Consider the following 13,026-nt stretch of genomic DNA (forward strand, 5'->3'; position numbering starts at 1 on the left):
AGCACTCGTTGGTAACACCGGTATGCATGACGATCCCCGAAAAAAAGGACTGCTCTGTCAGTAAGAGCGGCCCTTTGCGGTGGAGGGGCTTCCAAGTCTATGACCCAGAAGCCCCTCCGGCATCCTTCTGACTCACCTTGGCTGGCCCTTCAAGAAACAGGGGAAGATGTATCAAGTCTTGGAGAGAGAAAAAGTTTAGAAGTTGCCCAAAGCAACCAATCGGCTTCTAACTGTCATTTATTTAGCACAGTCTTTGAAATTACAGTTCTTACTAGCTATATCCTCTGCGATCAGTGAGGGATGATGATTTGACGGATTTTTCCATTCTTTCATTGCAGGTAATCATATATTTGCACCAGGCATCTATTATAGAAAAACCAATGCTGTCTGGAATTCTCTGATTTGCTGGGTAATCATATATTTGCACCAGGCATCTATTATAGAAAAACCAATGCTGTCTGGAATTCTCTGATTTGCTGGGTATACTGTCTTTAATTCATATCTGTAAACTCCAGAGTAACTTTATATTTAATTATTTAGTCAGATCTTATCTCTTAGCTTCATGGGATGCTGTTTTGGCTCTGCTTGTTTGTATTAGAATTTTATGACTTGTATCTGGTGTGGGTGAGGGTATTGAGGGTGGGTGTAATCAGTGACTACACATGTTATGCTTAACTATATAATCAGTAGGTCACAAGGCTTTAGGCTTGTACAAGGCTGCTAGGCTTTATTTCAAAGTGGGACTACATGTACAGCATAACTTAAGAGTTAGTCAGGAGTTAAGCAGGAGGAAGACAGGAGGACAACATTTTAAAAGAACTCTCTAAAACTTGGGGAAAAAACAAAAGATCTTCTGAGCATCTGGAAACCCTGCTACTCAGCCACCAGCTTCCATTATAACCTGGATACTCTTTTTGCCAACACCCTGCAATCAACTACCTGATTACTTAAAATGTAATACTTGTATGTTTGTTTCTTCTCTACAATGTTTAAATCATTCCAATACCACTGTCAATTTATCTTTATACCACTGTAGTATCTCCCATTGTTTCACACCTATACCTTTTATTTATTTTTTAATATATTCATACTTTATACTAATTCTCAAGTCTTACAACTTGAACACCTCGACTCCTTTTTTGGTTATAATATACTATTGTAGTTGTGCCTTTACATCTTCCAGCACTGTTCTTCCTTTTATCTGATTTTGACCTTTGACCTGTACTGCTCCCTCATCTCACACTCATTACTACTACTGACTTCCCCCCCAACTGCCTCATCTACACAATGTCTCTTTTCTTCTACTCCTCCCTCCCTCAGCTGCTACATTATTTTCTCCTCTACCACCAGTTTTCACCTCATTTCTCCATCCATAGTCCCCTCTACGTTCTCCCCCTCCTTCCCCTCCCCTGTCTCTCTTCATCACATATAAGTCTCTCCACTGCATCTCCCACAACTCCAGTATTATTAACTTCTCTTCCACCATGGTCCTGCTGCACCACCACTAAACTCTGCACCCTCTCTTTTTCTCCAAGTTACCTATCCTTCCCCCTCCCCACACCACACTAAACCTCCACCTTACCCACCACCTGCTGTCACCCTTCCTCATTCAGAAGCCAGCCACATAACCCCACACTCCTTATCCTCCTTCTCTAGATCAATATCACCTCCACACTACATCAACCCTAATAATCTCATTCTCTTCTCGCCTCTTAACTTTGTCCCTCTCTCCTGTTCCCTCTGGAAAGCCAGTTTTGTCTATAATAAACTGGTCTCCGTTCATGAGCACTTCATCTGCAATGCCTTGATTCTCCTTACCATCACCAAACCCTGGCTATACCCCTCTGACACCACTGCTCCTGCAAAATTCCTCCATCACGTGGCTTCCTGGCTCTTAATCTTCAAATGGGCCCTTAAGACCCATTTCTTCCTCAATGCTCTCCAGCGCTCATCCTAACCCACTACTCTATGCTCCTTCCTCACTATCTAGCCCATGTGTGTCACCCCTGTTTGTCTGACCCTCCCCTCAGAATGTAAGCTCTCACGAGCAGGGCCCTCTTTCCTCACGTGCTTCTTCTTGCCTTACTTTTACTTTCATTTACAATAGCACCTAAAACTGATTACTGACACCCTTCTGCTTATTTAGGTGTTATCCAGCATTGTTTATAAATCATGTACTTGTCCTGCATTGTCTGTACTGTTAATAATTGTTGTCTTGTGTGTTCATTTGTTTCTGTACTTTGTAAGGCGCTGCGGAACCCTTGTGGCACCATATAAATAAAGGATAATAATAATAATAATAATAATAATAATAATAATAATAGAAGCTGATTGGTTGCTTTGGCGTAATACATCTCCCTTACAGTCAGTTGCCCTAGTTGTTTTTTTTATTGCTATGTTGTTCCTAAGATAGGTCAACGTACATTTATTGTACTTATGACATGTCCAGTTAGACCATTATCATAGATATTCCCTGTATGGCGCTGTAGACACTATGTGGCACCTTAAAAAATAAAAAAAATAGCAATAATTGGAAAACAAGTATTTCTATTTCTTTGTTGTACTAGGGATAAAACAAGATTTTATGGATAAAAACCTTCCTTCTTTGCAGCACTTAGGGCTGCTTTAGTTTGAGTTGAATTTGCAGAAAAGCAATGAAACGCGTGTCGCTACGAGACGTACAGGATAACCATGTTGCATAGTCTCTATAGAGCCATTGTAAATGTAGTAGTTTTGGCTTCCTGCAGTACATAATGGAAGCAGATGTGGAAGCTCAGACAACAATCTTTTCAAACTGAATTCGTACATACTAGAACAATTTGTACATAATTGCTGAAGTTTCCAGCTCACAAGTAAATTGGTTAGAAACAGATTTAATACATGTTGATTTTTTTCACCAAAAACCAATAGAAAAGTTAATAACAAGAAATTGCAAATGATGTTATTATCATTCAGACATGGCGCTAGCTCAAGTTTAAAGGGTCTATTTACTAAGCCTTAGATGGACATAAAGTCAACGGAGATAAAGTACCCACCAATGAGCTGCTAACTGCCATGTCATAGGCTGTGTTTGAAAAAGGACAGTTAGGAGCTGGTTGGCTGGTACCTTATCTCCGTTGACTTTATTGCTGCGTACACACAGTACGATGGCAACGATCAGATAACAATCGTACGATCATTGTCTGATCGTCCTGCATGTGCTGGAATGTTCATCCAACACATGCAGTAACCCCCTTAACGACTATAATGACCCATCCCTATAGTAAGCAGGCTAACCTGGTTGATATCAACCAGGTCTGACTGCTTGCACAGATGACGGTAGTTGGTCGATAACGACCATACGTGGCCGCGCATCGACCATCGTATGGTCATTTGCAGGGGCCAGAGACTGACAGGTTTTAACGATAACGACAGGATCGTTATCGTGAAAGTTTTTCCTACCGCAATCTTGCGAGCAGTTCTGACTATAAAATAACCCAGTGACGTGGTCAATGACGCTGCTGTATTAATTATGCACACCTTTAAAACGCCCGTTTTGACCTTTAAGCACGCCTGCGTTCGGATCTCCACTACCCGTTTTCAAGCACCTTCCCCCGTTACCACCCACATACGCCTCCTCCTGTCACTCAAAATAGCAGGCATTCGCTATTTAGCGAACAAACGATTTTCGGCCGCACTGACTGGTTCGCGCATGTGTATTACGATCCGTATGCATGCGCAGTTGTGCAAACATCGCTCGGAGCGAACAAGCGGCCGCTTACGAGCGGCTCTGAATCAGCCCCTATATACCTGTATTTGTTTAAGTGTAATTAAAACCGGTGAAGTTAAAACAGATTCCAACAAAGAATCTACCTTTCCTAAGAAATTGGGCATCACACAGCCTAAAACTAGATGTTGCTGTTTAATTGCATTGTTGTGCATATAATAAATGGATTTAGGAAACAATGTAGGTTACGCTCCACCTTAAACAAACTATTGCTTGAATTAAATGAAGAACAGATTATTATCACAATGGGAGCGCTACTCAATTCAGTTGGCAAATACGTCATGTGTAATAGATAATGTAATGTAATAGATACTGCACCACCGTGTTTGGTGCGATAATCCTAGCTGACTGTCACCTTGTCAGATACGTGTCCCTCTCTTATTTACGCTCAATGGCCCTTGTGCCGTATGGCATAGGAAACGATGCCTATTTTGCCAGGAAAGTGTTTCTTCTAAAGTCTAATGTTGTCCCCCTTAAGTCTGTCACTCAATGTAATTTTGGGATACGTACATTTTGTCAGCGGTCACACTGTTAATGTCTCTGCTTAGCCCTAACCCTAACCCCTAATCCTAGAACTAACCCATATGCCCATGACAGCCTCGCGCACACTTGCACAAGTCCTGACCTTTCTCAGAAATCGCTAACTTCCACCCACGCTATCAGGCCTCAAGCTGCGTAGGGCATTGCAGTGGATATTTTATGCAACGGCGTTCAAACGCACTGGCACGCCATTGTTTCCCCGACCACCCCCCCATTACCACCCACAAACGCACTTCCTGTAAATCACTGAGAAGGGTCGCGATCGCAGTCCCGATCACAATGGCTAGTTCATGCACTGAGATGCATAAGCATGCGCAGTACTAACAATTGGCCAATTGCGTGCGTATTAGCAACTGCGTTCCCTCCTGAATCATGCCCTCTGTACATGGACAAACTATGTTGCAATGCAAGGGGTTCATATACATACCTTTTTTTTTTTTTTTTTGCATGTGGGGCTGCACTGGCTGCTTTTGCATGTAGCCCAAAAATGTTGCACAGCTTTATTTTTACTCTGCAATTTAGATTTCAGTTTGGACACCTCCCTCCCAAATCTAAATCTCTCTGCACATTTTACATCTGCCCCACCTGCAGTGCAACATGGGGCCGTATTCAATTTGAGGCGAAAAGTCAGTTTCCGCGTGTTTGATGTCATTTTCGCCTGTTTGGCTCTTACCCCGTATTCAATTTGAAAGACTTTCTGCCTAGGCGGAAAGTCAATGCAATGTAATAGGCGGAAAAGTTTCGCCTATGAATGGGAGGCGGCAAAAAGTGCAGAATTGGGGTACAACGTTGCGGGAACCCCCGTGCAGCCTTCAGACAGTCCCCCAAAGGTAATCTGTGTCAAAAAATTAAAAAAACACTTAAGGACACCCAAAAAATGACTGAAGGGGGTGAAAAAAAAATGTTGGGGTACAAACTTAAAAACTAGCAAACTTGACTCTGGAGGGGTCCCCAAGTATGGCCCAAGTGTTTTTTTTTATTGCAGATGCTTGCGGCAGGTGGATTTTTCACAATTTTTTCAACTTCACTTTACCAACTTTTAAATATGCTGACCCCCATTTTCAAGTACCCCAAATTTGCAGGGGTAACTTATTTTCTGGAAAAAAAACCTCCTAAATACTATTCTGCACCATGTATAGAAAAACGCTACTTAGCACCTATTGAGCCCGTTTAAAAATACCAAAATACCTTCAGCAAGCCAAATCGGGGGGTACCATAGGGAACCCCCATGTCAGAGTATCTTTTGGGGGGTGTCAGCCTGTTTTCCCCAAATCTGACAGTACTTTCCAGCTGTTCAAGTTTCGCTGGCTCCCGTTTTCGTGTACTTTCAAATTGAATACGGGGTAAAGCCGGCATGGCCACGATACTTTTCCACCTACAAAACAGGCGAAGTAGGCGGAAAGTCCGGGCCGCAAAAAAGTATCGCGGCTCAGCTCAAATTGAATACGGCTCATGGTTTGCTGGTTGCTCTTTCTTACTCTATTCTCAAATCTGAATCAGAGTAGAATGTACTCATTCAGGGGCGGATTGGGCCACTGGTAAAGTTCCCGCTGTGCTGATCCAATGCATCCCTCTGCCGGGCCGGCTGACGTTGTCTACCAGGCCGGCTGACAGTGGCTGCCTGCACAAGGGAATTCCTTTGTATGCCTGTGCCGGCTGTTGTGTTTCCTGGATTTGCATTCCACTGTGGAACGCAAACAAGAAGCTGTCTTCTGCTCTGGCTAGCGGGCATTCCAAAGTGCCGTCAGCCAGGAGCAGCAGTGGCAGAGTCAGTGTATGGAGCTTGTGCTCCAATCAGGGAACCACAGCGGGGGCAGAGTGCAGCACTATTTGCAGAGCCAGGCGAAACCAAGGGGTGGTCCGTTTGTGACAAGACCACCCCTTAGCAGTGTGGGGTCGGGCAACGCCGACGTCGGACAGGACTCACGAGCGAGCCACCCACAGTTACGATGGTGGATTTAGCTGGGGGCGGGGTGCCTCCTTATCCTCTTCAGCTGTTCTGCCTGTTCCGGTCCCAACCCAGATTCTGTCTGTTCCGGTCCCAACCCGGATTCTGCCTGTTCCAGTCCCAGCCCGGATTCTGCCTGTTCCGGGCCTAGCCCAGATTCTGTCTGTTCTGGTCCCAGCCCGGATTCTGCCTCTTCCGGTCCCAGCCCGGATTCTGCCTCTTCCGGTCCCAGCCCGGATTCTGCCTGTTCCAACCAGCCCGGATTCTGCCTGTTCCGGTCCCAGCCCGGATCTGCCTGTTCCGGTCCCAGCCCGGATTCTGTGTTTCCCAGTATGGGACTCCAGTCAGTAGCCCCAGGAGGGGTCTCGACTTCCTTACTCCAAGTGGAGGTTCCTAGTTTTGTGCCCCAAGAGGAGGTTTCAAGTCCCGTTCCCCAGAAGAGGATTTCTAGTTTTGCACCTCAGGAAGGGGTCTCAAGTCTCACACCCCAGGAAGGGGTCTCAAGTCTCGCACCCCAGGAGGGGGCCTCAAGTTTCTCACACCACCAGGGGGTTTTTAGTTTCATACCCTAGGAGGGGATTTCAAGTTTTGCACCAAAGGAGGGGGTTTCAAGTCTCGCACCCCAGGAGAGGGTCTCAAGTCTCGCACCCCAGGAGGGGGTCTCAAGTCTCACATCTCAGGAGGCGGTCTCAGGTTTCGTACCCCAAGAAGGGGTTTACAGTTCTGTTCCCCAGGAGCAGCATTCAAGTTCCATATTCCTGGTGGAGGTTTCCAGTGTCATGTTTGAGAAAGAACATCAATCAAGTTTGGTTGAATCATCCAATCATCACGTTAAAGAATCTCTAGGTGGTTTCTTCTCAATTCCTGAAAAGAATGCTGTAACTCAGGGCCCATCAGATGCTTTAATGTCCATGACCTTCGATGAAGACGTGTCCCAGTACACCGTATTGCTTAAGAATTATGACGCCTTAATGAGAACCAATCCATCTTGTGGAATTACTCCCACCAACCTCGTCATGTTTCTTTTTATGCACTTTAGAGGTAAATATACAAGTCAAAAATCAGTGGAGCGCTTTTTCATTAGGGATCTCAGTGATTACACAGCATCTGACATATAGAGGAGACTGCCAAGTATCCTCTCATCAAAGTATATATAGAGAAAAATATATATGTCTGCGCTTGTGTACACAAAAATAATCCAAATAAATGGTTGATAAAATTTATAACAATTTATTTATACATGTAGACTAGAACTGCAGTTCCTGAATAAAAATAAATATCAGCAAAATACAATAGGACAAAATGTTAATGCATGAAATACATAAATAGTATAATTATACTCATGTACATAAATGTCCATAGAAGAGCATTTAAAACAATGATAAATGGATTGATACCCCCAATGGTAGAAGGGGAAAAAGATTGGGGAAAGAGGTCAGCGGAGTGTCTGTAGATATGAAGCACTCACCGCTTCCCCATTGCTTCCTGAAGGGGAATTCCAAATAAGCCCCGTGGAGCTTGAATTTGGGCTTGACTCCGGACTGTAGTAACGTGGATTGAACTGAAGAACTTGGGCTTTGACTCCGGACTGGAGGGACGTGGATTGAGCTGAAGAATTTGGGCTTTGACTCCGGACTGGAGTGACGTGGATTGAGCTGGAGAACTTGGGCTTTGACTCCAGACTGGAGTGATGTGGATTGAGCTGGAGAACTTGGGCTTTGACTCCAGACTGGAGTGATGTGGATTGAACTGAATTACTTGGGCTTTGACTCCGGACTGGAGTGACGTGGATTCAGCTGAAGAATTTGGGCTTTGACTCCGGACTGGAGTGACATGGATTGAACTGAAGAACTTGGGCTTTGACTCCGGACTGGAGTGATGTGACAATGGCTAAAGGGAAATCAGGTAATGCTGGGATGAAGGCTAAACAGGGTAATCTGGAAATGCTGTGACAAAGGCTGGAACTCAGGTGCAGGCTGGATTGGGTAATTGGGGATAACAGGTTCAGGAAGGAATAGGTAGGTTTAGGAATTTAAGGTTCTGGGAGGAGTGGGTAGGTAGAAGGAGCAGGAGTTGATCCACAGCAGGAAGCAAGGCAGGGTAACATGATGCAGGTTTGCAGGGAGTCAGGGACCAACCAGGAGTAGGGCAAGCAGCGGAGCACAAGGCTAAGGTCAGGGGCGCAGGAACTCACTTATAGCTGATGCTGAAACACACGAGTTGCACTGGCCTGGGAACTAGCAGGGTTTCTGGATGCTCCAGGTATTGCTGTAAGCAGGACTTCTGGATTTGCCAGGTATTGCTGTAAGCAGGATTTCTGGATTGCCAGGTATTGCTGTAAGCAGGACTTCTGGATTTGCCAGGTATTGCTGTAAGCAGGATTTCTGGATTGCCAGGCATTGCTGTAAGCAGGACTTCTGGATTTGCCAGGTATTGCTGTAAGCAGGATTTCTGGATTGCCAGGCATTGCTGTAAGCAGGATTTCTGGATTGCCAGGTATAACTGTTTGCAGGATTACCGGATGAACTGGTCTAGGAACCAGCAGAAGCCTGGGATACACTTGTACTCAGACGTAGCACAAACTATACAACACGGGAAGTAACGAGATGATCAGGCCCAGAATGCTATCAGAGGAGGGTGTTTATACCCTGGGTCTCGCAGGAATTGGTGGATATGATCAGGTGGTCTGGTAGTAGCACTCTGAGTGGTGGAGGCACAACATGCAGAGGGAGCAATCATCTCTGCAGTACTGAGAGTCAGAACTACACCTGCGATTCCAATCAAGGCTAGCAGTGTTCACAGACAGAGGAGGGTCCAGGTGAATAATCACTGTGGAAAGGAATGCACACAGAGATGTGCTGCAGCCAGCATGATCAGAGCAGATCTCCCAGGTAGATTACACACACAGATCCATGAGACAGTTGGCAGGGGTAAGTCTACAGGCAAAAAGGTGAAAACTAGACAGGGGGTTCGTGACACGGAGTCCTCTAGGTTTTCAAGTCATATTAACTCTTCTGATCTTCCTTTGGACATGGATTCTGATTCTGAATTCGATCCTGTGCATGACAATACTCCTTTCCTTGACAACCATTTATTTGACCATATTCTTCCTAGTTGTATGTTCCCCCAAGAATTACCAGTAAAAACTACTTTGCTGCAAAAGAAAAGTTCTTCTGCTACTGTTCTTAACACTAAGCAAAGTCTTCTGGGAACAGAGAAATCCTTGAAGGGATTAACCTTTGTGATCGCGGAATTTTTGGAGTCCATGGAAAATTATGAAGCCAATTTGTTAATTGAGAGTTATGGAGGCAAAGTTTCTTGGAAGATTTGCAGTAAAATCGATTATCTTATTATGGACCGTTATCGTGACAGTAGATCCAAGCAAGTGAAAGCAAAGAGTTTCGGGGTCAAGGTGATTAATGAGGAAGGCTTGTTTGAATCGATTGACATTTTGTTCATCAAGGAATTATTTTATGAGCAAATCACCTCAGGAAGCAATATTCCAGCACCTTCTAGAGTCTTCAAAGTTTTGAGTTCTTGAAGATATCTGACAGGCTCAGTCAAGATTTAGGAAGTTTTTTCAAGTTCTGGTGTTTCAAGTTTCAGGTTTTTTGGAAGCTTTTCTTGTATTTCTGGAAGGAAATTTTTGTGCACATTTTTGGTGTCCGGAGTCCACGCTAAAAGGAGGGGTACTGTCAGGATGTGGTCTGGGATCGTCCGCTACTCATTTCTGCACTGGTGTCCTTGGGCTTAGGTGTCCAGACACTGGGAGTGGAGGTGAGTGGTGACTGAGTATTCTCCCTGGGGTCCGTATGGGCTTCTGTGCGTGCATCCTGGTTTCCGGGGTGCTGAGCATGGGTGTAGCCATGTTGGTTCATATCACCTGACTAGTCTCTCCCTATAGTAGTCCTGTGGTCACTCAGCTGATCCAATGATCAGCTACCCAGGGGTATTTAAGACTGACTCCAGGAACAGGTAACTGTTGTTCAACTTCTCTGCCAGTACTCCTGTCTTGTATGTTTCTATGCCTGTGTGTCTTCTAATGTTCTGCCAGTTCTTCTGCAATTTCCCTGTGTTACTGAGGTGTCAGATTACCTGCTATTACTAATTAGCTCCCAGCTGCATCTCTTAGCATTCCCAGTAGATGCTTGTGTCCACTCTGCTCTGTGACTTGTCTGTGCAAATCATCTCCTGCATTTCTAGCATTCCCAGTATATGCCTATGTCCACTCTGCTCTGTGTTAGTCTGTGCAATCAGCACCTGAATTTCTCAGCGATCTTCAGTACATTTTTCAGTATTCCCATTCAAACCTGTGATTAGGATCTCTACAGTGTCCTAGCATTTATGTCATTAAATATAGTTCCGGTCTTCTGTCATTCCCAGGTACCTGTCCAGAGGGCTGCCACCTGCTCACTTGGTGCGGCGAAAACCAAATCCCAATTGGAGGGGTCACTGGAGAAAACCACCAAGTGAGTTAGACTCCGCGCCTCTTGGCAGGTCTAGCCAAACTTGGGTTCGGCAGCAACTAGGAGACCTAGTTCAGTCACGTCCTTAGTCACCCGAACCCCCCGGCTCACCGTCCTCCACAGAGGAACACTTGCACCGGATCATGACACCCGGGCTGGTACTTCATCCCAATTTACCCCTCCACTCATTGGTGATGTTCAAAAACAAACAGTTGATAGGATACAGATGGAGCAACCTGTGTTGCTACATTGCCTAACACTGGTCACCAGTTCTCACAAATTAGATTGTCTCTTTACCATTGAAGAACAATGCCTTAAGTCTGTGGCTAGTTGTGACCAAAAAAGTACAATCGACCTGTCAGTCTGACTTATCCGGGTGTATTTATAATATCACTGCTCTTCTCTAGAGTGTTAGTTCCTGTGTCTATGGGTGGAGGGGATCATCACATGTAAGGCATTGCTGTACAGAGCTGTGTAACCTATTATCATTTTATAAATAAAGGATTAGAGGAATATTGTAATATGTTCTCCTCCTTGCTAGGATTGCTGTCCTTCTTGCTAGACCAGTATGCTTATTAATTTATCTCTTTTCCGCAGAATGTCTCTGTGTTCCTCTTTAATCCCCCTCTCTTGTCTTCCTGTCTACATCTCTGTTCCCCCTCTCACCCTGCTTATCAGTGCAATGAAAGTTTTATCAGCGTGACATTTCGTAAGTGATGCCAAAGTGAGACTAATGCACACAGTACAGTAGTACATAAAGCTATACATAATTGATACTCAGAGAAGGGTTAACCCGTACATTGTCAGTACATCAGTTAAAACAGGGGGCAAAGTGCCACAACACACGAGGAGATGTTGCAGGGTTGAATGTGAGTCAGGTTTGTGGATAAATCTTGCACGCTTTCGCACTGCCCTTGCTCTGGTGCCAAGCGCGCACTAATACGGGGATGCTGACTTGTACACAATACAGTCACATTTCCAATTGCAGCTGATGGTGCATTATTTGGTCATACATGCGGTGCTGGATTAACAACAGGGCGACCAGGGCAATTGCCCAGGCGCCCCTACACTCTACTACATGGGGGCAGCATGGCATAATGTGAAGTGGGGTTTCTATGTGGAATACTGTGAACTGGAGCCGCTACACATCTGTGGTTCTAGGAGTTTTTAATTTACACTTTATGCTTTTTGAAAACCGCGCCTGCATATCATATTGACAATTTTATTGGTAGGGGCAAGTTACCCTGGGTACACCTTAATACTGCCCTGCACATACACATATAGACTAACCTAAGTGAGGGTGTGTCGATGGAATTGTGAGATACGCCTGTTTCAGACAAATCCTTTGGCATCTTGTATATGGCTGGTGCAAGTGTGCACTGATAGCAATGACGACTATGAAACCAAGCGTATGGATAGCAGGCGGCGTGGTGGCATAAACATGTACAACTCAGCATACGGGTAATTAGCTGCAGTTTTCCCCATGCACACAATGCGTGGTCATTTTAAAGCTGTCCAGCATTTGTGGGCTACATGTAAAAGCAGCCAATATTTACCCTGCATGCAAAAAAAAAAAAATGTATTTGCACCCATGGCATTTCAATATGGTTTACAGATACAAAGCTACTGTCTTTGTTTGCTTCACTCCCAAATCAGAATCAGCCTCTACGTGTCTATCATGTGGACGCATTCTCTGGTTCTGCTCAATATAACTACTAGAATACATACTGTATGTATAAGCAGCTGCCTGTGTGTAACATGCAGATAATCTCACATGACGTGAACTCTCAGGAATCACATTGCACCATCACTGTCTCTGTAACACTCATTGGCTAAGCTGCGGCTGCTCTCAGTCTCTCACCTGCTGTTTGGCCTCTGTGATGGGTCCACACAGCGCCAGGGAGGCCATGAAGAGAGCCAGAAGCTGAACCCGTCTTCCTTTCATTGCTGGCACTCTCTCTGCTCATCTGCACAAAGATATCATGTAACCGGCGTCTTATACAAAGAAGAAGGGGAAGACCCCAACCACAGCATCCTGTGATGTACCTAGCTAAGTGTGGGAGTAATTACATGTAAAATGACCTACACACACAGACATGGAAATCACCAGAGAAAGTTTTTGGGTAAAGAGAGATTACATCACCATGTTATTATAAAACATTATAATATACAAGTGTTGCTAATATATACACAAAGGGCCCAACTCATAGATGTACCCCAAAGGCACCACCGCTAAAATACGCAAAAACCGCAAGAGGTCTTGTGTTACAAGATGGCCACTGCCGATTTCCGTGATCTGCTGGCCG

At 44.8% G+C, this 13,026-nt stretch overlaps 1 protein-coding gene across 3 annotated transcripts in view; it reads right to left on the reverse strand.

Moving 5' to 3' along the window:
* Positions 1-12,653, reverse strand: part of LOC148513695 (lymphotoxin-beta-like) — a 32,533-nt gene extending 19,880 nt beyond the window's left edge. For all 3 annotated transcript variants that reach the window (XM_088481565.1, XM_088481564.1, XM_088481563.1), the window contains exon 1: positions 12,582-12,653. In XM_088481565.1, coding sequence (XP_088337691.1) covers positions 12,582-12,629 — 48 coding nt within the window. In that variant the 5' untranslated portion in view covers positions 12,630-12,653. The remainder of the gene's footprint in view (positions 1-12,581) is intronic.
* Positions 12,654-13,026: the final 373 nt, after the last annotated feature.

The sequence above is a fragment of the Taudactylus pleione genome, unplaced genomic scaffold (genome assembly GCF_031769625.1).
Source record: "Taudactylus pleione unplaced genomic scaffold, aTauple2 ptg000274l, whole genome shotgun sequence".
Classification (NCBI taxonomy): Eukaryota; Metazoa; Chordata; class Amphibia; order Anura; family Myobatrachidae; genus Taudactylus; species Taudactylus pleione.